The sequence below is a fragment of the Syzygium oleosum genome, unplaced genomic scaffold (genome assembly GCF_021117445.2).
Source record: "Syzygium oleosum isolate NSW1041296 unplaced genomic scaffold, Sole_v2.1 Sole_v2.01, whole genome shotgun sequence".
Taxonomy (NCBI): domain Eukaryota; kingdom Viridiplantae; phylum Streptophyta; class Magnoliopsida; order Myrtales; family Myrtaceae; genus Syzygium; species Syzygium oleosum.
This window is the reverse complement of record NW_026607485.1, coordinates 32,759,617-32,787,432: the sequence shown is the minus strand read 5'-3', so window position 1 is coordinate 32,787,432 and position 27,816 is coordinate 32,759,617. Positions and strand designations below refer to the sequence as shown.

General features: G+C 42.1%; 1 protein-coding gene across 1 annotated transcript; it reads right to left on the bottom strand.

Annotated features, from left to right (window-relative positions):
* Nucleotides 1-11,966: 11,966 nt before the first annotated feature.
* On the bottom strand, nt 11,967-14,192 carry LOC115682565 (pentatricopeptide repeat-containing protein At2g22410, mitochondrial-like). Its single transcript, XM_030606822.2, has one exon. The coding sequence runs from the start codon at nt 14,046-14,048 to the stop codon at nt 12,051-12,053; it is 1,998 nt and encodes a 665-aa protein (XP_030462682.2). The 5' UTR covers nt 14,049-14,192; the 3' UTR covers nt 11,967-12,050.
* Between the last annotated feature and the right edge of the window lie 13,624 nt (nt 14,193-27,816).

The following is a 27,816-nucleotide window of genomic DNA, read 5'->3' as shown; positions in this document are numbered from 1 at the left end:
CGCAAATTTGCGACGGATACCTGATTCCGTCGCAAATTTGCGACGAATAAATGAAAATTCCGTCGCAAAATTTGCGACGGATAATAGTATCCGTCGCAAATTTTGCGACGGATATATTCCATTTCCATCGCACATTAAAAATTATTAAAAAATGATTCTTAAGTGATTATTCTTTTTTGGGTATGTGCCTAATTGAAGGTCTCGCAATCCAAATGGACATTGCAATTCTCATCAAATTGATCACTTTCTCCTACAAATATTTGAGTCAAATATTTGGGTAAGTCTTCTTTACATTGTAATTTTTTCTATTTTTGCAATTTCATATTAATTGTTGCGTGAATAACAAAAATTATAATTTCCAAAATTTTATGGTTTTAATTAAGAACAATAGATATGATATTTTAAATATTTTACCAGAATTTTTTATTTTAATACAGACACAATGCAAAGAGAAAGGGCTTGGATGTATAATAAGAACTTACATGGACGTCAAGGATTGACAGATGAGTTTCGTACTGGGTTGGAACTATTTTTAGACTTTGCTAGTAGTAAATATGAGTTTATGGATGGAAATAAGTTAAGGTGTCCGTGTAAAAAGTGCGGTAATGGTAAATTTCTTGTGTGTGATCAAGTTAGAGAACACCTTATTAGATTTGGGTTTACTCCGAACTATTATAATTGGACTTCCCATGGTGAACCATTTATATCTGATGAAGGATATGGAAGAAGTGATCAATTTTCAGTTAGGAAAGAATGTGGCTATTATGAGCAATTGAACCCATACGAGAGGATGGTGATTGATGCAGCTAGTTATAATTTTGTCACAGAATCAAATCATGCAAGTACTAGTTTTACTCCTACACGTGAACAAGTGGGTACTAGTCATGCTTCACAATTGGAAGATATAGGAGTAACGGGTTTTGAGGAGAATGTGTATAATGAAACTTTTCAATCTAATCGGTTAAGGGATGTCTTGAAAGCAAGAGATGAACCTCTATGGGCGGGTTGTGAGGACCACACTCGGTTATCGGTGACAGCCCGACTATTAAATATCAAGGCGAGCATAATGTGTGCATGGATTGCTTCAACTCTTTTGTTGAAGTAATGCGGGAATCATTGCCTCGTGATAACAACATGCCAAGTGATTTTTATGATATGAAAAAGCTAGTGGATAACTTAGGTCTTCCGGTTGTAAGGATTGATGTATATAGTAGGGGTTGTATGATATATTGGAGAGATGATGAAAATGCAGAATCTTGCAAATTCTGTAGCCAACCTAGGTACAAGATTAACAGGAGGCCGGGTCGTAATCAGAAGCGTAAACCATGCAAGCAAATGTTTTATCTGCCCTTAATCCCCAGATTGCAAAGGCTTTATACGTCTAAAGCCACTGCTGAACACATGACTTGGCATGCAAATCATGAAACAGAAGAGGGTCTAATGTGTCATCCTTCAGATGCAGAGGCATGGCAACATTTTGATAGAACATACCCTGAGTTTGCAATGGAGGTTAGGTCTCTGTGCCGATGGATTTGCTCTATTTGGGAGAACAGGAAAAAGTTATTCATGCTGGCCAGTTATCTTAACGCCGTACAATCTTCCACCTGGTATGTGCATGAAGACACCTTATATGTTTTTGACATTGATCGTGATAGGGCCGCAAAATCCGAAAAAGTTGATAGATGTTTATATGCAACCATTGATTGAGGAGTTACAACGGCTATGGGTTGAAGGTGTCCTTACGTATGACGTTTCTACCGATCAAACATTTGTTATGAAGGCTGCCCTTCTTTGGACGATAAATGACTTTCCAGCTTACGGAATGTTATCTGGATGGAATACAGCTGGGATCTTAGGATGTCCGATATGTTTGGAGAGGACAAAGTCATTTAGATTAAAACATGGAAAGAAGCCTAGCTATTTTGACTGTCACAGATAATTTTTACCGCCAAGTCATCCTTTCAGAAGGAATAAGAAAGAGTTCAGCAAGAATAGGACTGAAAGAACGCGTCCACCAATGAGGTTGACTGGCAATCAAATTTGGGAGCGTGTGCAGGACTTTCCAACTGTTGTTGAAAACCCGCACGGCACGACTTTTGCATACGGAAGTACACATAAGTGGACAAAACGCAGTATATTTTGGAATCTACCATATTGGAAGGCCCATCTTATTCATCATAATCTTGACGTCATGCACATAGAAAAGAATGTTTTCGACAATGTCATAAATACTGTGATGGATGTCGCCGGAAAAACAAAAGACAACTTGAACGCAAGAAAAGATATGAGAGATATTTGCGATCGGAGCTGTGGATGCAAGCAGCAGGGGACCAAAACCGAAAGCAGTTTATATATTGGATAAGGAGCAGAGGCGAGTTGTTTGTCAATGGTTGAAATCTGTGCGGTTTCCTGATGGATATGCTTCGAACCTCGGGAGATGTGTTGATTTGAAGGAATGCAAGTTGACAGGTTTGAAGAGTCATGATTGTCACATCCTGATGGAAAGACTAATTCCAATAGCTTTGAAGGAAGTTTTACCGAACTTTGTATGGGGCACCATTACAGAATTAAGCAATTTCCTCTATGATATTTGCTCGACAGTGTTAAAAGCATCGCACATGGAAAAACTATAGAGAGATATTCAAATTATTCTTTGCAACTTAGAAAGGATATTTCCTCCAGCGTTTTTTGATTCGATGGAGCATCTCTTAGTTCACTTGCCTTATGAGGCCAAAGTTGCAGGTCCCGTCCAATTTCGATGGATGTATCCATTTGAGAGGTGATGTTTTCTTTAAAATACAGTTCAAATGAGTTTATCATATAATATGTCCCGATAAGTTTCTTTCTATTTCAACTAGATTCTTATATCATTTGAAGAAAAAAGTGAAGAATAAGGCACATGTTGAAGCTTCAATTTGTAATGCATATATTGTGGAAGAAGTGACGACATTTGCATCATACTATTTTGAGCCGCACGTTCAATGCAAGAGGCGGAGAGCAGGCAGAAATGATGAGGGTCCCATTGATCCCAATTGCATAGCATTCTCTATTTTCAATTATCTGGGTCGACCAAGCGACGCATGTCAGTTTCGTTACTTATCAGGCGAAAAACTTCATGCAGCCCATACTTATATTTTATTGAACTGTCCAGAAGTCGAGCCATACTTCAAGTAAGTGTAAATTTGTAAATATATGTTTTACGTGCCAAATATTTGCTAATAATGATATGGTTTTTAATATTAGGATTTTCCAAACTTTAATGTTTGGACTACAACCAAATGAGTTTGACCGTTTGTGCGATGAACAATTTGCAGCATGGTTCAAGACATATGTAAGTTGCCTATGGATCAAAACCAAGTTATTAAAATTATATAGATCATTTAGTTAAATATATATTATTAACTTTGCATGTGTAACCTTAGGTTCACAGTAATTATGAACACTTTGGAGGGCAAGGATTGCTACATTATCTGTCATGGGGTCCACAATTAAGAGTTCGAAGTTGGCCAGCATATTTCATAAATGGATATAATTTTCATACTCAAGAATATGGAATGGGAAAATCCACAATGAATAGTGGTGTGTCTGTTCGGTCATCCAATGGTGACAGTTCGAAAGATGATTTTTATGGCTTGTTGGATGAAATCATAGAGATAGAGTACCCTAGACCATTAATGATGCGGCTTGTGTTATTTAAGTGCACGTGGTTCGACCCCGTCAAAGGAATGAAGGTGCATACGAAGTTCAATTTGGTTGAAATAAATCACAAGAAAAGGTATATGAAGTATGAACCATTTGTCTTGGCACAACAAGCAATTCAAGTATGTTATGCATCATATCCTAGTTTGAAACGTGACAAAGCTGATTGGTGGGCTGTATGTAAAATCAAAGCACGGAGGAAAATCGAGGAACACTGGAAGGATAGAGCCTACCAACAGGAGGAAGTGTCTAACACAGTTGAAATTGAGGAATATAACATACCAACTTTACGAGATCCGTGTGGAACAATGATAGATGTGGATCCAACTGAAATTTGCGAGTTAAATGTACAAGAATGTTCAGAATCTGATTTTCAGACAGATGACGAAGACGAGGACGAGGACGAGACGAAGACGAAGACGAAGACGAAGACGAAGACGAAGACGAAGACGAAGACGAAGATTAAAATTTTTGTCACAAAACACTACAGATGTGTAATTATTAATGCTACAAGTGCTATTTTGGTTGTTATCATTATTGTTCTTGTTATTATTGTTATTGTGCTTTTTTATTATTGTTATTGTCGATTATTCTTTTTATTTTAATTGATCGTCCGAAATTTTGTTCCTAAATGCCGACAAGTCTAATATTATTAACGTGCCCTAACATTTCCGATAATCTAATTTCTATTGCAACATTTGAGATGCCTAAATTTTGGATTGAAAAAAAGATGTAGCAAATTTAAGACCCAAATAAATGAGAAGCTAAATTTTTGACTGAAAAAAAAAGTCACAAATTTACAACGTTCATGTAGTATGTGCATATTTGCGCCGGACTCAAGTTGTCCGTTGCAAATTTTGTGAGAGAATTTGTACCGTTCGAAATTGTATACGGATAATTTAATCCGTCGCAAATTTGCAACGGAATTTTTTTTACGTCGCAAATTTGCGACGGATTTTTATTTCTGCTGGAAATTTTTTGTCAATCGCAAAATTTGCGACCGATATAGAAAGTCCGTTGCAAATTTGCGACGGAAAGTTGATTTTGCGATGAGATTTTTACCGCTCGAAATTTTCGGCGTAAAAAAAATCCATTGTAAATTTGTGACGGACTAATCCGTCCGTCGCAAATTTTGCGACGGAAACAGCCGTCCGTTGCAAATTTTGCGACGGACTAAGATTTCCGTCGCAAAATTTGCGACAGACTAATCTGTCCGTCGCAAATTTGCCGTTTAAATTTGAGACGGAAAAATTAATCCGTCGCAAATTTGTACAGGAAAATTAATCGGTCGCAAATTTGCGACGGACTAAGCTATCCGTCGCAAAATTTGCGGCGGACTCCAACTATACGTCGCAAACTTGTGACGGACAGTTGAGTCCGTCGCAAATTTTGCTACGGACAGCTTAGTCCGTCGCAAATTTGCGACGGAAAAATTAATCCGTCGCAAATTTGCGACGGATTTTTGTTTTCGTCGGGAATTTTTGTCGGTGGAAAATTTGCGACGGACGTCAGCGTTCCGTCGCAAATTTACATCGTTATTACCCCTCCCCCTTCCCCGACGCCGCCCCCCGTTGCGACGGACTTGCTCGGTCCGTCGCAAATTTGCGACGGACGTCAGCGTTCCGTCGCAAATTTACATCGTTATTACCCCTCCCCCTTCCCCGACGCCGGCCCCCGCCCGATCTGCGCATTCCCCCCCGCCCGTCGCCGTCGCAGCCGTCGCCGCCGTGCGCCGCTCGTCGCCGGTCGCCCCGGGCCCCCCCCGCCGGTCGCCCCCATCCGCCCCGCGGCCCCCCCCCGTCGCCCCCCCCCAGCCGGTCGCGCCCTCGCCCCGCCTCGCCGACCGCCCCACCTCGTCGCCCGCCCCCGCCTCGTCGCCACCCTCCGGCCCGTCGCCCGCCCCCCGCCGGTCGCCCCTTAGCTCCGCCTCGTCGCTTGCCGCCGGTCGCGTCCAGCCGACCGGCCAGGCCCCGTCGCCGCCCGGCCCCTCGCCGCCGCCGCCCGCCCGCCCGGGGCCGGCCCGGTGCCGCCCACGCCATCGTCATTGTCGCCGCCGGCCAGGCCGCGGTGCCGCCGCCGACCAGCCTACCACCCGCCTCCCGGTCGCCGGCCAAGGCCGTCGCCCCCGCGCAGTCGCCGCCCGCTGCGCTGCCGTCGCCGCCCCCACGCCGTTGCCGCCGCCCGACACCGTCCCCGCCCCTGACGCCGTCGCCATCAAGCTCCGCCGTCGTTCGCCCAATCGTGGCCGACCACTTGGCCGACTAGTTACCATTTGAGCTCACGCTTGCGCCGGGACCACCACTGTTCTATCGGCCGATTTTTATTGTCCTTGAACCAAGTAAGCAACTTTCTAAACCCTAGTTAGTATAATTAGGTAATTAGTCGAAATTGTTTAAGGATTATTTAGGATCACTTTTCGTTGGCTAAGTTACGGGTCGATTTCAGGATTGCATGTGGCTTTGATCGATGGTCGACTGGTTAATTTGTCTATTATGTGGATGATTAAGCGTTAAATGACGATAAGGTGATTGATTAAGCGTTTTCACAGAAAATGCTTGAAAATTGAACAATTCTATAAAAAAATCAAGGAAAATTACGGAAAATTAAAACAACGGTATATGTTGGCAACAAATATGAAATTTGACCGTAAAAGTTTTTTAAACTTTTTAAAAAACAAAAATTTCAGAATATCACAAAATGGCAAAAATTATTAGTGACCACCCATTTTCAATGAAATTTAGATTTTTTAACGTTCCGGGGAAAAAAATATTAAAAAATTAAAAATTTCCATAACCTTATAAAATGGCTTAACATAAATGTGGTCACCCATTGTGAGGGAAATTTTTATTTTTTTTGGGTGAAAAAAAATTAAAAAAATATAAAATTTCAATACTGCACAGAATTGCCTAGAAAACATGTGGCCATCAACTTGCAGTGAAATGTAAATTTCTTTAGATGGCCAAAAAAAAATTAGAATTTAAAAATTTTCAAAACTTCACGGAATGACTTATAATACCTGTGGCCACCTACTTTTAGTTATATTTAATTTTTTTAACGTGCCCTAAAAATTATTAAAATAAATAAGGACAAAAATTTTGGAAACTTTACTTAATAGCTTAGACTACCTGTGGCCACCCAATTTTAGTATGGACAAATTTTTTTATTTCACGAAAAAATTTATATTAAAAAATAATAATTGAAAAATGCTTAAAATTTTAAAATTTCAAAACTTTACAAAATGTCTTAGAATATCGGTGGCCACTAACTTTTAGTGAAATTTTTTTTTAGGGCCCAAAATTTTTTTTTGCAATAATAATAATTTTTTTCTTACAAAACTGTACAGAATGACTTAGAATACCTGTGGCCACCCACTTTCAGTGAAATTTAAATTTTTGTACATTGTCAAAAAAAATTTAATCAAAATGAATGCGATTCATATAGTGATGTTTAATACCTGTAGCCCACCCAAATCGTGCTCATACATTGATGTTTCATATCAAAATGAATGAGATTCATAATATATTTGTTTGTAGGAAATTGCACATCATAAACACTCGACATTGGCTCATTTCAAGGAAACATTTTCTCGGTCTTTCCATCAAAATGGTAAGCTTCGTCATGTACATCATTATGTGTTCGTAATACGTATCAATAGTTCTTTACATATTCGCATAACCTTCCTACTTGTCAGTTTAAACGTGGAGGTCACATGCCTAGAAGACAAGGCTCTTCCTCGTCCTCGTCCCCGTCCCTTTCCTCTTCCCCTGTCCCGGCATCTAACCCTCAACCACAGTATGGTCTGTCACAATATGGACACGTTGGCCCTTCCTCGAACACTCAACAACATGTTACGAGACTTGGCCACATGCGAACTGAACATTCTCCAGTTCAATCTCCTTTAGCTCCCTCTCCTTCCGTTCCACCCCATTATTCGGCGGAACAATCGAATATTGACGGAAACAGAGGTCAAGAAGATAACCGATTCTTCATATGCCCATTTGGAGATTCGTAAGTACTTCATTTTTATTTAGTATATGTAATATTTAGGGCTTTAGATATTGATGTCAATTGAATTGTCCATGTTGCAAAATATTCATATGAATGCGATTCACGGATGCTCCGTCTGTTGTGAGGAATTGAACAAAATAGTAAGAAACTTTTGGATGGGAGAGTATATTACTTACAGAAATGTTCCACAAGAAGTGAAAGAAATGTGGTGGAATGAGTTCAAGGTAAGTTTTACATATTTTATTTTCTCACCAATTACGTGTGGTGTAGTATATTGATGGTCAAGAATGATGTAAAGGGACCAGAACAACTCTGTAGTTTTCGATACCTAAAGGACCAGATATTTTCCCCAACATGAACTTTACAAAATCTGTCTATATTTGTCTGGTGCATGATTATGGATATGTAATCATCATAATAATTTTCAATTTGTGTTTTTATTCATTGCAACGGAAGTTCAAGTGGGAGGAAGCGGAAGACAATGAAGTGAGAAGAATTTTTGATAAGAAAATAAGTGATTTTATGCGAAATATCATGAATAGAGCGAAGAGCAAGCAAGCGAAGCCGTCTTTCTTTACAGCTGACAATTGGGAGGCAATTAACACATTTTGGGCATCTGAACAGAGTCGGCAACTCTGTGAGCAGAATAAGAAGAATCGATCTTCTAGTTCTAGTGATGGGTCACCACATATGCTTTGGGGGCTCTATCAACATTGCGGAGCATCGCAAACGACCGTAAGTCTGTTAAATGAGTTATAAGTTAATTTAATTCAATTACTCATGTTTACATTTTGTAGGCATCCCAATTGGGGTCGGAACCGACATTTGCAGCTACATTTGAACGCACATTTCAAAAGAAAGATAAGACATGGACTGGCGATCGAGCAAAAGCTGTTAAGGTATGTAAGGTTATACTTTGGCTTATATGTAAACTATAATGAAAATCGTGAATGCTTTCAATAGTTTTGGTAGATATATATATAGTGATTTTATTTTCATCTACATTGTTAATGTAGGAAAAATATGATGAACTTTTAATAAGCAGTGCTAGTGGTAGTGATGATTGTCCTGAGTCCCGGCCACCAGTTGATAATATGGCATTATGGATGGATGCAACGGGTGGGGCGAAAAAAGGGAAAATATTTGGGATGGGATCTTTATCAAGGATGTACATGCCGAATAGTCCTGGAAGTTCATCATCCACTGGGACTGGTCGAAGGAGGTCACGACCAGACGAGCAATTGACCCAAGAAGTGACTCGTCTGAATAATTTACTTGTTAAGAAGGATGAACGAATACATAACTTGGAAGAACAAATGAGAATCGTTATGCAACACCTTAACATCAATCGCTATGCCGATCCTCCTGTACCTCCAGCCAATCCAGTAGGTGATGGGTACAATAATGACCAACACATTGATGCCGAGAATGTTGCTGATGATGATGATGATGAAGATTTTCTCCGGTCTTTCTAGTTAAAATTCTCAAAATCGGGGGTAAGCTTGCTTCATAATCTTGGTTTTTCATAATTTCACTCATATTCATATGTAAGAACATTTATGTTCGTCCCGAAACGTATTTTTGTTAACCCTTTTGTTATTTTACACCTAGTTTCACATCCATGCATAAATGCTTTTTTTATATTCTGGACTGATTTATGTATCGACATTTCCTCAGGTCTCGACAAAAGTGACTACATTTGGTGTCCTGCCATCGTACCAAAGCCGCGTCTTCTTCTGTATGGTTTTTTTGTGTCTTATATGGTTGTCCCGTCTCTTAGTTCATGTTTTGACTGTATTGTAAGATTGGATATCAAATAGTATCATGTCAGACTCTACAACTTTCCTTCTGTTATTTATTTTAATTATATGTCATTGTGGCTGGTTTGTCAGAATTTATGGTTTGTTCGTTTTTCTGTTTCAATTATATATCATTGTCTCCTTTGATTGATATGGACAAGAATTTATGGCCGAAATGATATAAAAATAGCGACGAATATTTTAAGCCGAATTTTGCTATCATTAAAGTTTGTCACTAATTTGCGACGAAATTCGCGACGAATTTTCTGACGAAATTCGCGACAAATTTTGCGACGAATTTTGCGACGCGAATTTGCGACGGATTTTTGCGACGAATTTTGCGACGGATTGAGTTCGTCGCAAATTTGCGACGAAATTTGCGATGAATTTGCGACGAATTTTGCGACGGATCGAGTTCGTCGCAAATTTGCGACGAAATTGCGACGGATATTTGCGACGGACAAAGTTCGTCGCAAATTTGCGACGGAATATTTGCGACGAATTTTGCGACGGACTATGTGCCGTCGCAAATTTGCGACGAATTTTTTTTCGTCGCAAATTTGCGACGAACTTGTGAATTTTCCGTCACAAAAATTTGCGACGACCTAGTAGCGACGGAATTTTTTCCGTTGCAAAATCCGTCGCAAATTCGATTTGCGACGGATTTTTCCACATTTTTCGTCGCAAATTCCGTCGCTAATCCGGTGTTTTTTTGTAGTGTGATGTTTGAATCTTGCATCATGCGACTGTACAGATGCACTGCACGGATCGAAGATGTGGGTGTCAGTTCTTTAAAATAGCGGCCCCAAGATCCCACTCGTCGGTCGTGATAAAAAATTTCTATCTTGTTTCTTTCTTTTGTTTTTCTTGGCTCGGGTCGTGCCTCGTCCGTTGGCGTGAAGTTGGTATGGGTTCGGTTCAGGAACAGGAACAGAGGACAGGGACAAGCCGACCGACGGAACGTCGCTTCCGCATGAAAGATGGGGTTTGGCTACTGCTCGCTTGGAGGGTGGCACGGGATGGGATGAGATGGGATCCCTATGAATATAATGCGGGTGAGGCGATCGATGGGTCATGTCGGGACAATTCATAACTTCTTGGCATGAAATGTGGTTCATGCATTGTATAAGCGAACTGGGTGGTCGAGGAAAGGAAGGTTGGTGGGCACCATCGACCGCCCCTGACCGTGGAAAATTCGAGCGTAGATTGGAATTTATTGGACCAAGTTTATCACATCCCCTAATTAAGGGACCCTCCCTATGGACCGATTGGTACGCACGCAGTGATGGCGATCAATCTGGGCAAGTAAACTCGGATACAAAAAAGAAATTACCCTTAATAATTAGGTGTCCGTCCGTCGTGTTTTAGTGGCGTAAGTTTTGTGAAGAACGAGTTGTCTAACATGGTATTGTGACATTGATCGTCAACTCTAACTATGACACGAATTCCTCTTCAATTTTTCTTTTTCTAGATTTTCAATTATCTCATTAAGGTGATTATATAATTACATCATGTCTTGCGCCTACAAGGCAATGCTTACACGCGATTGAGTAAACTTTTAATAACTCAAAGAGGTTTTTTTTTTTTGCTAAAATAATAAGTCAGAGAGTTACCTAATAATGAAGGTGGGTATCACATTTAAACAATGTTCTCAAAAGTCCCTTAGACATAAAAAAAAAAAAAAGGCAACGGAAGTATGGTATAGAGTAAGGGTGAGCAAGATGGACTAATCGAACTGGGAACAGCTCGGACCAGATTGAACCGGTCAGTTTTAGGACGTGCCGGTCCGGTTCCAAGTTTCTATTTTTGGATCTGGTGTCTGGTCGGACCAGTTCCCGATTCCAGGGTAAGACGACGCTCTTCACTTTTTCCCTCTCGCCTCTCATGCCTCTCTCTTTCACTCTTCACTCTTTCCACAACTTGGCTCTCACTCAACTCTTAGACATCCCTCTCGGCTATCGCTCAACTCTCAATCTCAAATGGCCCTTTCCTTGTAGTCAGTAAGTTTTTCTCGTTCAACTTTCTGTTGTCTTTGCTTTTTCTTAGATTTCGATGGCTCATTTTCGAGATGTGAATGCTTCATTTTAGTAGTTGAGATGTAGATCAATGTTTTGGCTTCTAGTTTGCATTGTTATGGTCCCGTCCTTCTGTGCCGGATGTTTTGGCTTCTAGTTTGCTCGTTTCCGAGATGCGAATGCTTCATTGGACCATATTGGTTGGACCGGTCCCAGGACCTGCCGGTCCAATCCGTCCCGAGTGGGACCTGACCGGACCGGGAATTGGTCACCCCTACTATAGAGCCTCAGCTTTTTGCTTCCCTAAGTGCAATTCACTCTTTGCATTCCTTTGTTTCTTTTCCTCTTTGGTTGAACAAAAGAACTTAAAGTTTAACCATAGAAATGCCGAGCCGAGCATCGACCGGAACCTAAAGCTGTATTTAGGTGGACTTAATCAAAGGAATTAACTCAAAACACAAATTCACATCATGCAGATTTGCATTCCTTTCTTGCAGAAATTTCTTGATACAGTAAAAGAATGGGGAGATCACTGTACATCCTCTGCCTCCCAGTATGCACCAGAGAGGTTGCATGGGCAGCCCTCAAATTTCAAATGATCAGTTAATTGGTCCAGCACCAAGAACAAGCTGCTTGACATTTCACCTCTCTTGTCATCAACCATGAATTCGTAGACATTACCATCAATCTCGACGAAGCTAATGGCCCTGCATTTAGCGATACCGCTTTCGTTCATTATCTTCCTTATCTTCCTCGCATCGTCCCATCTTCTGGCTTCGGCATAAAGGTTCGACAAAAGCACGCAAAGCCCCGAACTATGAGGCAAGAGCTCCAACAGCTGCTTCAGAATGGATTTCCCAATTTCCCAGTAGTGATGAGTCCTACATGCGGCTAACAGCGCACCCCATGTCACGATATCAGGTCTCATCGGCATATTTCCGATCAGCCCGAGCGCTTCTTCTAAGAAACCTCCACGCCCAAGTAGATCGATTAGGCAAGCATAATGCTCTATTTCAGGCGATATGCCATAAGCAGAACTCATCCTTTGAAAGTAATATCTTCCCATTTCGATAAGACCACTATGACTGCAAGCAGAGAGCAGTCCTGTGAAGGTAATCTCGTTGGGGACAATTCCGGAAGCTTCCATGTCCTCAAAGAGCTTGATCGCTTCTACCCCACATCCGTGCAATGCGAGGATCCCAATTGCTACATTCCATGACACCAAGTTCCTTGGCTTCATCTTTTTAAAGATATCGACAGCAATTCGAACTGCACCGCATTTTCCAAACATGGTCATCAAGGCATTAGAAAGGGTAACGCTAGGTCTGATACCGGATTTGGATATGTAAATGTATATTTCTTTTCCCGTGGCCGCATCACCAATGTGACTACATGCTGAAAGAACTGCAATAAGTGTAGTTTCATCTGGGACGACTCTTGAGCCACACATCCTGCGGAAGAGGTTCAAAGCTTCCTTGCATCGACCGAATTGAACATAAGATGAGATTAGCGAGTTCCAAGAGACCACATTCTTCTTTGGCATCTGATCAAAACATTGTTGGGCCATCGCGAGGGAACCGTGGTTTGCATAGGCATTCACCATGGTAGTCCAGGAAACAACATCCTTTTTGGGTATTTTGTTGAAAACTGCTTCAGCCGAACGCAAATCCCCGCACTTTGCATACATGTCCAATAGAGAATTGCTCACGATGACATCAACTTCAACACCGGTAACCTCGATGTAGAGATGCACAGACTTTCCCAAATCCAACTGACCAGTTTGGGAAGAAACTATAATTAGACTAGCCAGTGTAAACTCGTCTATCTGCAACCCCAATTTCCTCATCTCTCCAAACAATCTAAAAGCTTCCCTGGAGCAACCAATCTTAGAATATCCACCAATCATCAAATTCCAAGAAACTAATGTCCTGTCAGCTATTACATCAAACAGTTTCCTGGCATCCCCTACCAATCCACAGGATAGGTACACCGTGATCAGAGCGTTCTGCACACAAACTTGAAACTCAAATCCCAACTTAACAGCCTGACCGTGAACAAGAACCGAAACCCAGTACAACGATTCACCGGCGCAAGCCTTCAGAACAAAAGGAAAGGTGAATTCGTTCGGCGAAATGCCCGAACCAATCATTCGGCGGTACAAGAGAAGGGCCTCCAAAGGGTCCTCACTGTTCGAGTAACCCCTTATCAGGCTATTATACATGAACCTATTGGGTTCCCGCATTTTGTCAAACAGGTACCGAGCATACGCGAGATCACCGGCATCGTCGACGGCGCAGAAGGAGATAAGCTTCCCGAGCAAGAGAATCTCATCGGCCAGGCCGCGAAAGATTATCTGGGCATGGATCGCCTTGAGCTCTCTCACGGAAGAGCATCTTTCGAGTCGATTGTGGAGTGTCTGGGCCGCGAACGACTCGAAACCGAGGCTGCTCTGTATCGCGAGGTGATGGAACAGGGACTGCTTGAGGCGGGAACAACCAACGGTCGCGCGCTGGAGAGCGAGGAACATGAATTGGGCATTTGGTCGGGTGAATGGCACGAAAGTAGCCGATGATGTCTTAGCTTAGCTAACATCTGTCATCGTGAGGCATGTGAAGAAATGGAATGTGACGAGCTGGTAATTGCCATTTCTGAATGCCGCACGAGAAGCAACAACTACGTATATGAAAAAGCCAAAATGGCACCAACATTTTCTCAACTTTAGATTAATATTTAACGTGGTACCTGAACTTTCAATTTGTTTAATGTAGTCCATAAACTTTAACCCAATATGCAATGTGGTCCATGAACTTTTAATTTATTCAATATGTTTAATGAACTTTTGGTACATGTTCAATTTAGTCACTGAACTATATGAAAATGTTCAATATGGTCCTTTCATTAATTCAAGTTCAGAGATTACACTGAACAAATTAAAAATTTGTAGACTATAAAGTTTAGGGACCACGCTACATATTGTGCCAAAGTTCAAGAACTGTTTATGTCATTATCTTCATGAAAAAAATGACGTGAATACTGTCAAATGCTTCGCATAGAGTTGATCGGGCCTAAGCGGGCTTGGCCGGGCCAAGTTGGGCCGAATGCTCGTAAGATGGGGATGGCTTGCCCAGGCCCGCCCGTTTCTCTTTTTCCCTCTATCTTTTAGATCTGTCTTCGTTCTATTTCTTAGAATAATCAAACTTCCCCATGTCCATCAAACTCAAGAGCAAGTTCCTAGCATACTTTTGCATCTGATTTTCGGTTTGCCAACCCAGTGGATCGAAACTTGTTATTCTCGAGCCTCTTCGATCAGGAGCCATCGCGACGTCAGAATGTAATACTGCAGGCCCTAGAAGCTTTCGCCACGGGGGCACACTTTCACTATGCATCCGCAAACGGAAGGCGAGAATCACGCAAATGATGCAATCCCTCTCGAGCTCGAAAACCGTATCGCACGAGTCAGATAGGTCTCCGAGAGTGTGGAAGTCGATAAAAGGGTGTCCTAAGAACTCGAATATTCAGGTTCTGAAAAGGCGCTTACGGCGAATCAATCTATCAGGATCCGCGTCTTGCCGATATCCCTTCGATGGGAATAGGGTAAGGGGGGGAAACTCAATGAAGATTTAGTCAGATCCAACATCAGCTGCGTATGCTTCTGGTGTTGATGATTGAATGAAAGATATCAGAGTTTCGTTCATCAAAGTTTCAATATGCAGCATCCACCATCCATTACACAGCCAAAAACATTGAATCTACCAGTACAGCTACAACGAATTATAAACAAGGAAAAAGAATCCTAGAAGCTCACTACAAAGCACCTATTCATATGTACTGATCTTCATTTCTTATTTGGGATGCCGGAGTTTCGAACTTTCAAGTTTCTTCGACGATGGTACTTAACTTCTTTTCATGTTTGCCGCCGCCAGGGACGACGGGGCGGGCAGCCTACCTTCCAAGCACTCCCGCAGGATCAAGGGGCCGAGTTCCACGCCGCCTTCGCTCAGATCGACTCGGGACATCAACTCCCTGAGCTGCGCCCGCGTCATCCGCACCTTAACTCGTACGCCGCCGGGGATCGGTTGCGCTCCAGGGTGCACCTGCGGTTTCTTCCCCAGCCAGTTCCCCATCTCCCTCTCTCTCTCTCTCTCTCTCTCTCTCTCTCTCTCTCTCTCTCTCTCTCTCTCTCTCTGTCACTGATTGAGGGGGGCGTGTGGCGAGCACCAGAGACGGTGCCTGAATATTAGTTTTCACTATTTATGGAGTCGCTGTCGTCGTCGTAGGAACGCGTGAACAAGACCAAGATTCTGATCTGGATGTGCCATGATGAATCTGTGGATGTATTTAACTTGACAACTGGTTGGTTTTTCCATTATATTAACGTGGTAGGGGCTCTTAGCAGGACGAGTTCTTCTCCTCTTCCTTGAATTTTAGCTGCTAAAATAGCAGGATAATTACAGTGGGCGCAAGAGAAACGACAGAAATGGTGAGTGGTCCTCGTACTCTTTGGCCAAGAATAGAAAATGGTTCTGTCTGTCTACTTGGTTTTGGCCCCAAAATGGTTGTCGTGCCTCCTCCTGTTTAACGTTTGACCATTCGAGAATGGTCCGTCGTGCTTCCTTCCGTTGAATTTGACCGCTCGGAATGCTGAGCTGACCGCCGGAATCTCGAGTCCTGCCGATCTAGAAGCACGCGCCGCATCTTTTGTTTGCACATTCGGCGTGTTACCGTGGCTTGTACGGTGCCGCATGGCCGTCATGTCATCGAATTTAAACGGCCAGAGGAAAATGAAAGCGTAGAGAGACTTTTATGAGGCCCGGCGACCGCTGCCACTAGCCCGAGACCACCTTGCGACGACGGGGCCGCTCGAGGGGGGTTGACCACCGCAGAGTGACTTCAAAGCCGCACGGCTGTTCGGGGCGGCCGGGGGGTCTGCGATTGCGAAGCGGCGGCAGCCATGACGTGGCGGGTCGCCGTCACCGGCGCTCTCCGATCCAAAGTTAACCGTGGACGAAGCAAGTCTCTGGGCCCACTGTGTGGCCGTGACTTACGAGTCACTGTCCTTCAATAGAACGAATTACAAGCAAGACTTCCTATATGATTACAAAAGAACGTTGAATGAATGATATGAAGTCGTGGAAAGGACGGACGCCACCCATAGAATCACGAAGAATGGAAAAGTACCAAGTGTTTTTCACAATATTTATATCGAAGAGGTATGTCAGTGTAATACCATTCATCCACGCGAAAAGAACGTTTACATTTAACTAATTAGCGCCGTCAACGTAGCACATTGAGTTCTACATCGAATGAGAAAGATCTTGTGGAGACCCAATGGATTGCCATTTTGCGTGATTATCCAAGATACTCGTCTCTCTCTCTACTAAACGATGATTGGAGGACCACTTGCGACTTACCGCCGATTGCCACCTACTAATGATTGTTCACTAGCTCATCAACGCCGGTGGCAGGAGAGACAATAAAGATCGAGAGCGGTATAGCATTCGAATATTTCATCTCTACTCCGACATCAAACCAAGCGATGCAATAGCAATCTTTCCCCTTTTTCATAAGAATGGAATAACTAGTGCATTACAACACCATCAGTCTTTGCAACCTAACCCATTAAGCGCAACAAACGCATAGAATACATCATAATTTGGTTGTCCATTTTTCTAAGAGTTTGTGTTTTTGAAGATCACATTTTTAACGTGTATATTTTCTAACGACTTAAAACTTTCGATGAGGAAACCAATTCGCCAAAATCGCGCATTGAAGAATGTTATATAACACCAACAAATTTGCACTGAACTACCCGACTTCTGCGCGCGATTTGCACATATATCCTATTGATTTTGGAGAAATCTTTGTTCAATTTCTCGTCGCACTTCTCTTAACCCATCTGTGATTTTCTTTCCTTTATCTTTCGAGTTCTGTTCCCTCCACACCCCCGTAATGACTTGAAAAATTTGTACACTTCAAAGATCAAAGTTGAAACTTGCACGTGTGTTGCGTATGCACTTTGTATATCCATCCATAGCCCTAGATGACACCTCCCAAGATCACGTCTCTTTCCTTTTTTTGGTCAAATGCTCCAAATTCAAAGTGGTCAAATTTGGGGCCATGCGCTTGCCTCTGCCTTTATCTTTTCTAGGCAGCATCAAAGGTGATGCATTTACCCAAGGGAGGCTACAACACAGAAAAAGGTTGTCTTAGCAAACTCCATCAGCAGCTACAATTTCAAAAGTTGTCACCTTTGCTATGGATTGATTCTTCAATTCTTCTTCACTTCTTTTCCCTTCGGCGTCCGTAATAGGTTGAACGCACGGGGTGCGGACTTATTCTCGTGGTCTTCAAGCTGGTGAAACCCCAACACAAGCGCAGTCTCATTCATGGGGCTCGCTTTCAAACCAAGCTTGCTCGGTTCATGGGGTCGCTCACCCCTGGCCACTGGTGACCGAGAGGTGCTCGTTCAGTGAGTAGGTCTCATGCTGAAGCTGCACATTTGATCAAAACCGAGGCGGCTTGAAATTCATCGATTCGACATTACATAAGTAAGGAAGAGAACATACGTAAAGCTGAAGCAAAATAAGAAGTTTCAAGGCCTGAGAACGACAGATTTAAGACCATCCAGTCATTAGCATTTTCATCAGAAACTGTCTCACGATTCTCTGATTGAAAAACAATACAATACCCGAGAATCTAGAACTAGAGGAGCTTATGTTGGGAGAACAATAACAATCTGAATAATATTAAATTAGCGCAACGAAATAAAATAATCTCTCCTCTTGTGCAAACCTAATAGGAAACAACTAAATCGAGAAATATAAATACCAAGACGCAAACACAAGGCGATTTTTTACGTGGAAAACCTCTTCGGCGTGAGGAGATCAAAAACCACGAGACTGGAGTCTACCCAAAAATTTTCACTATCAGCAAAACTAGGTGAACAAAGTTCTTCTCTAGTAAATACAAGAGGTACATAGCAGCAAAAACATCAAGAACATCATTCTTGACAATAGACATGAACTTCACAAAAGATAAAAGGATAAATCTCACAAAAAAAGCACTTTTGGTGCAACCCACGAAAACCTGATGTAGGGAGCTTCAACTGAAAATCAAACCGATTAGATTCGAGAAGAATGCGGCACGAACACGCTGACAAAATTTCATATCAATCGGGCCACGAAACGACCTCCGACGTTAGCATCAGATATATCCTCAAATCCAGATTTTCTGCTCTCTTTCTCTTTTGTTATCGTGTCTCTCAAAAAACGTTATTTTTGCGGCCACAACATAATAATAGTGAGAAACCCTATTTCTCCATATGAATAGACATATGGGCTCAAGCCTTGGGCTTGCAATTCATTGGGCTTGCAATTCATTAGGCTTCCTCCATATGGGAGTGAACCTAGCCAACAAATCTCCCCCTCACGACGATGTGGAGGGTTTCATCATCCCTGCTATAAATCTGCAATGTTTAAGCTTCTCCCTTGATAGAGTCTTCATCGTCATATCGGAACCATTATGGTCCGTATGGATTTTCTCAAGTTCCAACAACTTCTCATCTAGAACATCCCTTATCCAATGATATTTAACATCAATGTGTTTCGATCTAAAATGAAAAGATGAATTCTTACCAAGATGAATCGCACTTTGGTTGTCACAAAATAACTCATACATTTTTTGCTTGAACCCAAGTTCTTCCAAGAACTTCTTCAGCCATAGCAACTTTTTACTAGTTTCGGTTGCCGCAATAACTTCAGCTTCTGTTGTAAAAAGCGCAACACACTTATGCAACCTTAACTGCCATGACACAGCCCCACCTGCAAAGGAAATCAAATAACCAGAAGTAAATTTATGAGTATTGATATCTCCAAGTCGAAATCTGTGTATCCAACTAACTCAAGTTTCCCGGTCCCGAAACTGAGTTTCAAACTGGAAGTTCCCCGAAGATACCTCATGATCCACTTCACTGCATTCCAATGCTCTCTACCTAGATTTGATAAATAACGACTAATAATGCCAACTGCATGTACCAAGTCTGGGTGTGTACATACCATCGCATACATTAAGGTTCCCACAACAGAGGCATATGGAACACTTTTCATGTCTTTCTTCTCTTTATCAGTCGTGGGACTTTGCTATGTATTCAATTTAAAGTGGGCAACAAGAGAAGTGCTAACCACTTTAGTCTTGTCTATGTGAAATTTCTGAAGAATCTTCTTAATGTACTTTTCTTGCGACAAGAACAACTTCTTAGCATTTTTGTCCCGAGTAATTCTAGTGCCAAGAATCTATTTCGTCGGGCCCAAGTCTTTCATGGCAAAAGACTTGCTCAATTGTTTCTTCAATAACTCAATTCGTGAAGTATTTCTGCCAACAATTAACATATCATCAACATAAAGCAAGAGAATAATAAAGTCATCATCAAAAAAACTTTGGACAAACACACAATTATCCGAGGAAGTCTTCTTATAGCCCTGCTCTATCATAAGTGAGGTAAAATTTTTGTACCACTGTCTCGGTGCTTGCTTTAGGCCATAGAGACTCTTCTTCAGTTTGCACGCATAATCCTCTTTTCTTTTCACTTTGAAACCTTCTGGTTATTCTATGTATATCTCTTCCTCCAAGTCACCATGTAACAAGGCTGTTTTGACATCCATCTGCTCAACTTCCAAGTCTAGGCTAGCTGCCAAGCCTAGAACCACACGAATAGAAGACATTTTTACCACCGGAGAAAATATATCATCAATGTCTGTTGAGAGAAAGAATAATTTCTTCTACTTTGAAAAGAGAAAGAGATACAATATATATAGGGAAGAGATGGACCTCAACCCTAAGACAACTAGATAAATAAACTAGGCCCAATAACATTAACAATAAACATAAAGAGGCTTTAACACCCCCTCAAGTTGGAGCATAGATATTGGACATGCCCAACTTGCAGAGAATGGTATGAAACGTGTGCCCGTTCAAGCCTTTGGTGAAGATGTCAGCAAGCTGATCCTTAGAGACAACGAAGGACAAGTTGATGAGGTTGTTGTCCAATTTTTCGTTTATAAAATGACGATCAATCTCCACGTGCTTGGTGCGATCATGTTGTACCGGATTATGAGCAATGCTTATAGCAGACTTGCTGTCACAATACAGTCGCATTGGCTATGGAACAGCAACTTCGAGATCAGCGAGAAGGGTCTTAAGCCAAAGTAGTTCACAAACTCCTTGAGCCATAGCACGAAATTCTGCCTCGGCACTTGAGCGGGAAACCACAGCTTGCTTTTTACTGCGCCAGGTGACTAGGTTACCTCCAACAAGATTACAGTAACCGGAAGTAGATCGTCTATCATCCAAAGATCCAGCCCAATCAGCATCCGTATAAGACTCCACAGAAAGATGACCATGGGGTGCAAATAAAATCCCTTTCCCTGGAGCAGATTTCAAATAACGAAGAATCCTATGAACCGCTTCAAGGTGCGAGAAGTATGGATCGTGCATGTATTGACTCGCCAAGCTCACTGCATATGCTATATCAGGTCGAGTATGGGAGAGATAAATTAGGCGACCTACCAATCGTTGGTAACTTCCTTTATCAACGGGCTTTCCCTCTTTAGACTGCAAGTGGCCATTGGCCTCAATAGGGGGTTTCAGCCGGCTTGCATCCAAGCATCCCAACCTCAGCCAAAAGATCCAGAATATACTTCAATTGGGAGAGAAATACTCCTTTTTCAAATTGAGCAACTTCGATACCTAGAAAATACCGAAGACCTCCTAGGTCTTTAATTTCGAATTCTCTCCCCAGATATTGTTTAAGACGAGAAATTTCGACTGCATCATTCCCTGTCACTACAATGTCATCGACGTATACAATGAGAACAACAACCTGAGTACCTAATCGTTTGATGAATAAGGTATGATCAGCATTACTCTGAGTATAACCAAAAACAATCATAGCCCTTTGAAATCGCCCAAACCAGGCTCTAGGGGACTATTTTAAGCCATATAATGCCTTCTTGAGTTTGCACACTCGACCTTCGTCTCCGGGCCGAATAACCTGGGGAATGTCCATATACACCTCTTCTTCAAGTTCCCGTGAAGGAATGCATTCTTCACATCCAGCTGCTATAAGTCCCATCCAAGATTGACAGCACATGAGATAAGAACTCTAATAGTGTTCATCTTGGCAACTGGTGCGAATGTCTCAGTATAATCAAGGCCATAGGTTTGGGTGTACCCCTTGGCCACCAAATGAGCCTTGTAGCGGTCAATGGTTCCATCGGCCTTTTGTTTGACAACAAATACCCACTTGCATCCAACGGTACTTTTTTTTCGGGGAAGATGAACTAACTCCCAAGTACCATTTTTCTTAAGAGCTCTCAACTCTTCTAACATAGCCTCCTTCCACTTTTCGTTAGCTAGGGCCTCTTGCCATGTTCTGGGGACAGCTGTGGACAACAGAGATAAAGAAAAGGCACGGTAGGATGAAGACAATCTGTCATATGACACAGCATTGGATATGGGATGCTGCGTACATAAACGTTTGCCTTTCCTAAGTGCAATTGGTAAGTCATTAGTTGTATCATCATTATCAATAATCTGAGAGGAGGTGCCATTACCCGTAACTGCGGTTATAGGACTAGCAGGAGGAGGTTGGTCGAAGAGTAGAGTAGTGATAGAGGGGGCTTCGCGAAAATTCGTCGGTGGAACACAATCGGGTACAAACTGTTCTCGAATTGGAGGGCTTCGCTAAATTTTACGTATTGACGAAATCGGGATTTTTAGCACTAGCGAGTCTCATCGGAGCTCTTGGTGGGGTGTGTTTTACGTATTGGCGTGTGTAGCATCGATTTTTACCATAAATGTTAGAAATTAACTCCCCTACAAGGGTATCACATCCAAACTGGAGGACACATCTTCACCATGAGTAGACTCCCCCTGAAGAGGTGTCCACGAGTAAAACGGCTGAGACTCATGAAAGATAACATCCATGGAAATAAAATAGCGCTGAGTGGAAGGGCAATAGCACTTGTAGCCTTTCTGCGTGAGAGAATAGCCCAAAAAAATACACCTGATACTGCGAGGGGCAAGCTTACTGGCCGGGTAAGCAATACGAGCAAAACATTCACACCCAAACACCTTCGGAGGGACAAAAAACTTATGGGAACCGGTAAAAGCCTCAATGGGAGAGCGATATTGGAGAATGCGTGATGGGAGGCGATTGATCAAATAAGCTGCACTCAAAATAGCATCACTCCAATATTGAGCTAGAACATTCATGGCAAACATGAGGGAACGAGCCACCTCCAAGAGGTGGCGATTCTTGCGTTCTGCCACACCATTCTGCGCAGGAGTATTAACACAGCTCGTCTGATGGAGAATACCACGGTCATGTAAAAAAGCCTGAAAAGTTGATCCGGTGTACTCCGTTCCATTGTCACTTCGAAGAATACGAAGCTTGCCATCAAATTGTGTCTGAATCATTGCCAAAAACTGCTGAAAGCATTGGAAAACATCACTCTTCTGTTGTAGTAAATAAACCCAAGTAGTGCGGGTACAACAATCAATAAATGTCACAAACCAACGGTGACCTGAAATGGAGGAAACACGGGCAGGGCTCCAAACATCCGAATGCACAAGAGCAAAAGGTGCATCACTTTTATTATTAATAGAAGAATAAGTGACACGAGTTTGTTTTGCTAGAGCACAAGAATCACAAAAGAAATTTTGACTACTGCATTTGTCAACTAAATCTGGAAAAATCTTTATTAAAGTTCCAAGCGGTGGATGTCCCAAACGGCGATGCCAAACATGGAGCTCGGATAGGGTAGCCGGGAAGTTGGAGTGACAAGATGAGCGATGGTGGTGAATCGAACACATATAAGCCCCCTCTACTCTACCACGACCAATCTCGACCCGTTGCCAAGTCACGAACAATACAATAAGATGGGAAAAAAACCACTTGGCACTTCGGATCACGAGTCGGGAACCAATTGATAGGAGATTAGTGTAAACCGTAGGAACATGTAAAACAGATGATAGAGTAATATCACGGGTAATAGACATCGAGCCTTGGCCGGCGATAGGGGCTAAAGAACCATCAGCAACAATAACACAATCAGGTTCAGGAGGATGAGAATAATCAGCAAAAAATGTAATATCTCCGGTCATATGATGCGTGGCACCCAAATCAAGGATCCATGGCCGAGAAGATTTACATAAACCACCGAAAAAACTACCTGACTATGCGAAATTAGAGGTCAAAGTGCCCGAGGCCGATGATGTGGAGGTGCCAGGGTTGTCTATGTTGTGCGCTAAAAGGAGGCGCAGACTAGTCAACTCAGCAGCAGATAAAGAGTCTGATGGAGCAGCTGGTTGCTAACCTGGGGCCTCACTTAAGTGCACCTGAGGCCCTATACGACCCCGTCCGCGGCCACGGCCAACATTGGAAGGGCGTCCGTGAAGTTTGTAACAAGTTTCACGGGTGTGACGTTCTTTTCCACAATAATCACACTTCACAATCTGTTTGTTATTGCCAGAACGACTGCGAGAGTCACTTCCAGCAATAGTATAAAGGGCAGAGCGCTCTGGGACAACGGGTTGATGCATCGCGCTCCGACGCTTCTCCTCTAGATGGATCACGGCATAGGATTGTTCCAAGGTCGGGAAAGGCACACGACACAAGATTTGGGCCCTAATCTGATCGTACTCCATATTAAGACACTCTAGGAACTCAAAAACACGAAATTTGTCCACCCTTTTCCGAAAGGCAGCAGCATCAAGAGGGTTGGTAGGATGAAAATCATCATAAAAATCTAGTTCATGCCATGGACTACATAACTTAGAATAATATTGAGATAAGGACAGCTCCCTTTGCTTGGTTTCATGAATTTTTTGCTGGAGTTCATAGATTTGGGCATCATTGCCCACTTGAGAATAAGTGTCCTTAGCAGCCTCCCAAATCTTGGCTGCTTTGTCCAAAAATAAGTAGCCACGGGCGATAGAGTCAGTTATTGAATTGACAAGGTAAACCATAACCAAGGCATTCTCGGATATCCACTTGCGGATAGCATCATCTCCGGTAGCAGGTTGCACGCTCTCTCCGGTAAGGTAGCCGGTAAGACCACGTGAAACAATGGTGAGGTAGCAAGAGCGAGACCAAATCAGATAGTTGGAGCCATCTAACTTGATGGGATTTGTCGGAAAAGAGGGATAAACACCAGGAGCACTACGGCTCAATTCTCCAAGAGAGTCCGAAGCTTTTTCTATCTCTGACATGGTCTCGGATGATAGGTTGTATAAAAAAAACAGGATTTAGATCATATAAGGAATGATCCAGAAAATATCAAGGCTGGTCGGTAGCAGGGAGGCTCTCGGAAAGCACTGGACAGGGCATGGAGAGGTCTAGGCTATCACTGCACGATGCATGAAGGCTGCCGACAGCAATGGGAGGAAGAAGGGGTTGCCAACGGCAACGGTAGGGAGAAGAGTAGCGGCCGAGTCTGGGAGGTTCTTTGGAGATGGAGAGGCCACGGGTTGAGAGCGAAGAGGAGGAAGGTAGGGACGTAGGTTGCTGGGAAGAAGAAGATGGCAGCATGTTTCAAAGGAAGGGGCGCTAGGTTACGGCTTCACGCTCTGATATCATGTTGAGAAAAAGAATAATTTCTTCTACTTTGAAAAGAGAAAGAGATACAATATATATAGGGAAGAGATGGACCTCAACCCTAAGACAACTAGATAAATAAACTAGGCTCAACTAATTAGGCCCAATAACATTAACAATAAACATAAAGAGGCTTTAACAACGTCAATACCCTTTCTCTGACCGAATCTCTTAACAACCAATCTAACTTTGTATCGTGGTTGTAAAGTATGTTCATCTTGTTTCAACATGTATACATACTTGTTCTTCAAAACTTTTTTACATTTAGGCAACTTCACCAACTCAAAAGTATGATTATCATAAAGTGACTGCATTTCATCATGCATTGCATCAAACCATTTGCTTTTGTATTCATCTTCTATTGCTGTTGCATAGCACTCTGGTTTACCTGCATCAGTCAATAATACATACTTATCTGCAAAATATCTAGTGGAAGGTCGTCGGTCTCTGACGGATCTCCGAAAAGCATTTAATGGAGTCTGTAGTTCAGGAACGGTATCATATGTCTCAACATGTTCAGGAATATGTGCATTGTCCAGGACATTTACTTCCTCCTGCTCCTCATCAACCTGTGCGAGAACATGTGTATGAGGGACTGGATCCAAGTCAATCAAGTCATCACTAACCTATGGCACTAAAATCGTCTCTGATTTCTCAATATCCTGTTTTGTTTGATCTTCCATAAACACAACATCTCTGCTTCTTATAATTTTCTTCTCAACTGGATCATAGAACTTGTAGCCAAACAAATCTTGTCCATAGCCAATGAATATGCATTGTCGTGTTTTCACATCAAGTTTGGACTTCTCATCTTTGGGAATATGCACAAATGTCTTGCACCCAAAAACACGCAAATAATCATAAGAAACATCTTTGCCTATCCAAACTCTATCAGGAACATCAAACTCTAAAGAAACACATGGAGTAAGTTTTAATACATGTGAAATTATACTCAAAGCCTCACCTCAAAAGGATCTCGGTAGCTTTGCTTGTGAAAGTAAACATCTTACCCTTTCGACTAGTGTCTTGTTCATCCTCTCAGCTAAGCCATTTAACTGAAGTGTTTTGGGAGGTCTCTTTTGATGTTGGATACTCTGTTGCTTGTAATATTCATCAAAAGGTCCAGTATACTCTCCCCCGTTATTAGTTCTTATGCATTTCAACTTCTTTCCAGTCTGTCTCTCAACTGAAGCCTGAAACTGCTTAAAAGAATCTAATACTTGATCTTTAGTTTTCAAGGTATAAATCCAAATTTTCCTTGAATAGTCGTCTACAAAAGTAACAAAATAAAGAGAGCCACCAAGTGATTTTGTCTTCATAGGATCGCAAATATCAGAATACACTAAATCAAGAATACCTAACTTTCTTGAAGGAGGGGAGCTTTTGAATGCAACTCTATTCTGCTTTCCTGCTAAACAGTGAGCACACTTCTTCGGTTCTAAACTTTTCATCCCCGAAAGGAGCTTCTTTTTGGTCAATATTGACAAACCCTTCTTACTAATGTGACTGAGCCTCTTGTGCCATAACTCAACTGTTTCTCCATTGTTTACTGCATTAATTTTATCTGTGGACAACTTTGCCTACATAATGTACAACGAAGAACATTTTTTACCTCTAGCCAGAATCATAGAACCTTTAGTGAGCTTCCATCAACCATCACTGAAGGTGTTGTAATACCCTTCATCATCCAACTTACCTGTGGAAATCAAATTCAAACGAATATCAGGTATATGCTTAACATTATTCAATACTAACCTCGTGCCATTGTTAGTCTCTAGGCACACATCACCAATGCCTACAACTTCAACAAGTCCATTGTTTCCCATCTTCACAGATCCAAAGTCACCTGACCTGTAAAATGTAAAGAAATCCCTACGAGATGTAGCATGAATAGATGCACCACTATCAATTACCCAACTGATCTCATGGCATACAAAATTCACTGCAGCACCATCAAAGACAATGAGAAAGTCTTCCACAACTGCAGCAGCACGATTGTCATCTCTGTCATTATCACTTTTCTTCTCTTTACTTTTCTCTTTCTGGTTTCTCTCTTTTCATCTGACGACAAAACCTCTGAATATATCCCTTCTGATGGCAATAATGGTACTCAACATTTGCAAATTTATTGTATTTGCCTTTGCTTTTATCTCGGTTTTTATCTCTATTTCTCGTACCTTGAGTCTCACTTCTTCCCCTTTTCTCAACAACCAAGGCATCAGAATGTGAAGAGGAGGATCCCTGTGTCTTTCTTCTCATCTCTTCATTTAAAATACTACTCTTGGCCGCTGTTTTGGCTATTGTAAGTGCCGCGCACTTCATGCTTAAATGCTTCTTCTAGCCGCTACACCTTTGCACCTATCGCAACACTTTTGTGTTGCCTCAGGTACGAGGTTTTTGTGTTCGGCAATTCCTCTTGTATATTGCGCGTTGAAAAGTTAATATACTACTTACCTTACCAAAAAAAAAATACTACTCTTGGCCAAATCCATGGTAATCGTACCATTCGGGGCTGAATTAGACAAAGATGTTCGAAACATTGCCCACGAGTCCAACAAAATACCAAGCAACCATAATGCTTGTATTTCATCATCAAACTTGATACCCATCGCAGACAGCTGATTTATAATTCCTTGAAAAG

Excerpts from the sequence above, each read along its gene's own strand:
- LOC115682565 (XM_030606822.2), bottom strand. The coding sequence starts at position 14,048 with ATGTTCCTCGCTCTCCAGCGCGCGACCGTTGGTTGTTCCCGCCTCAAG.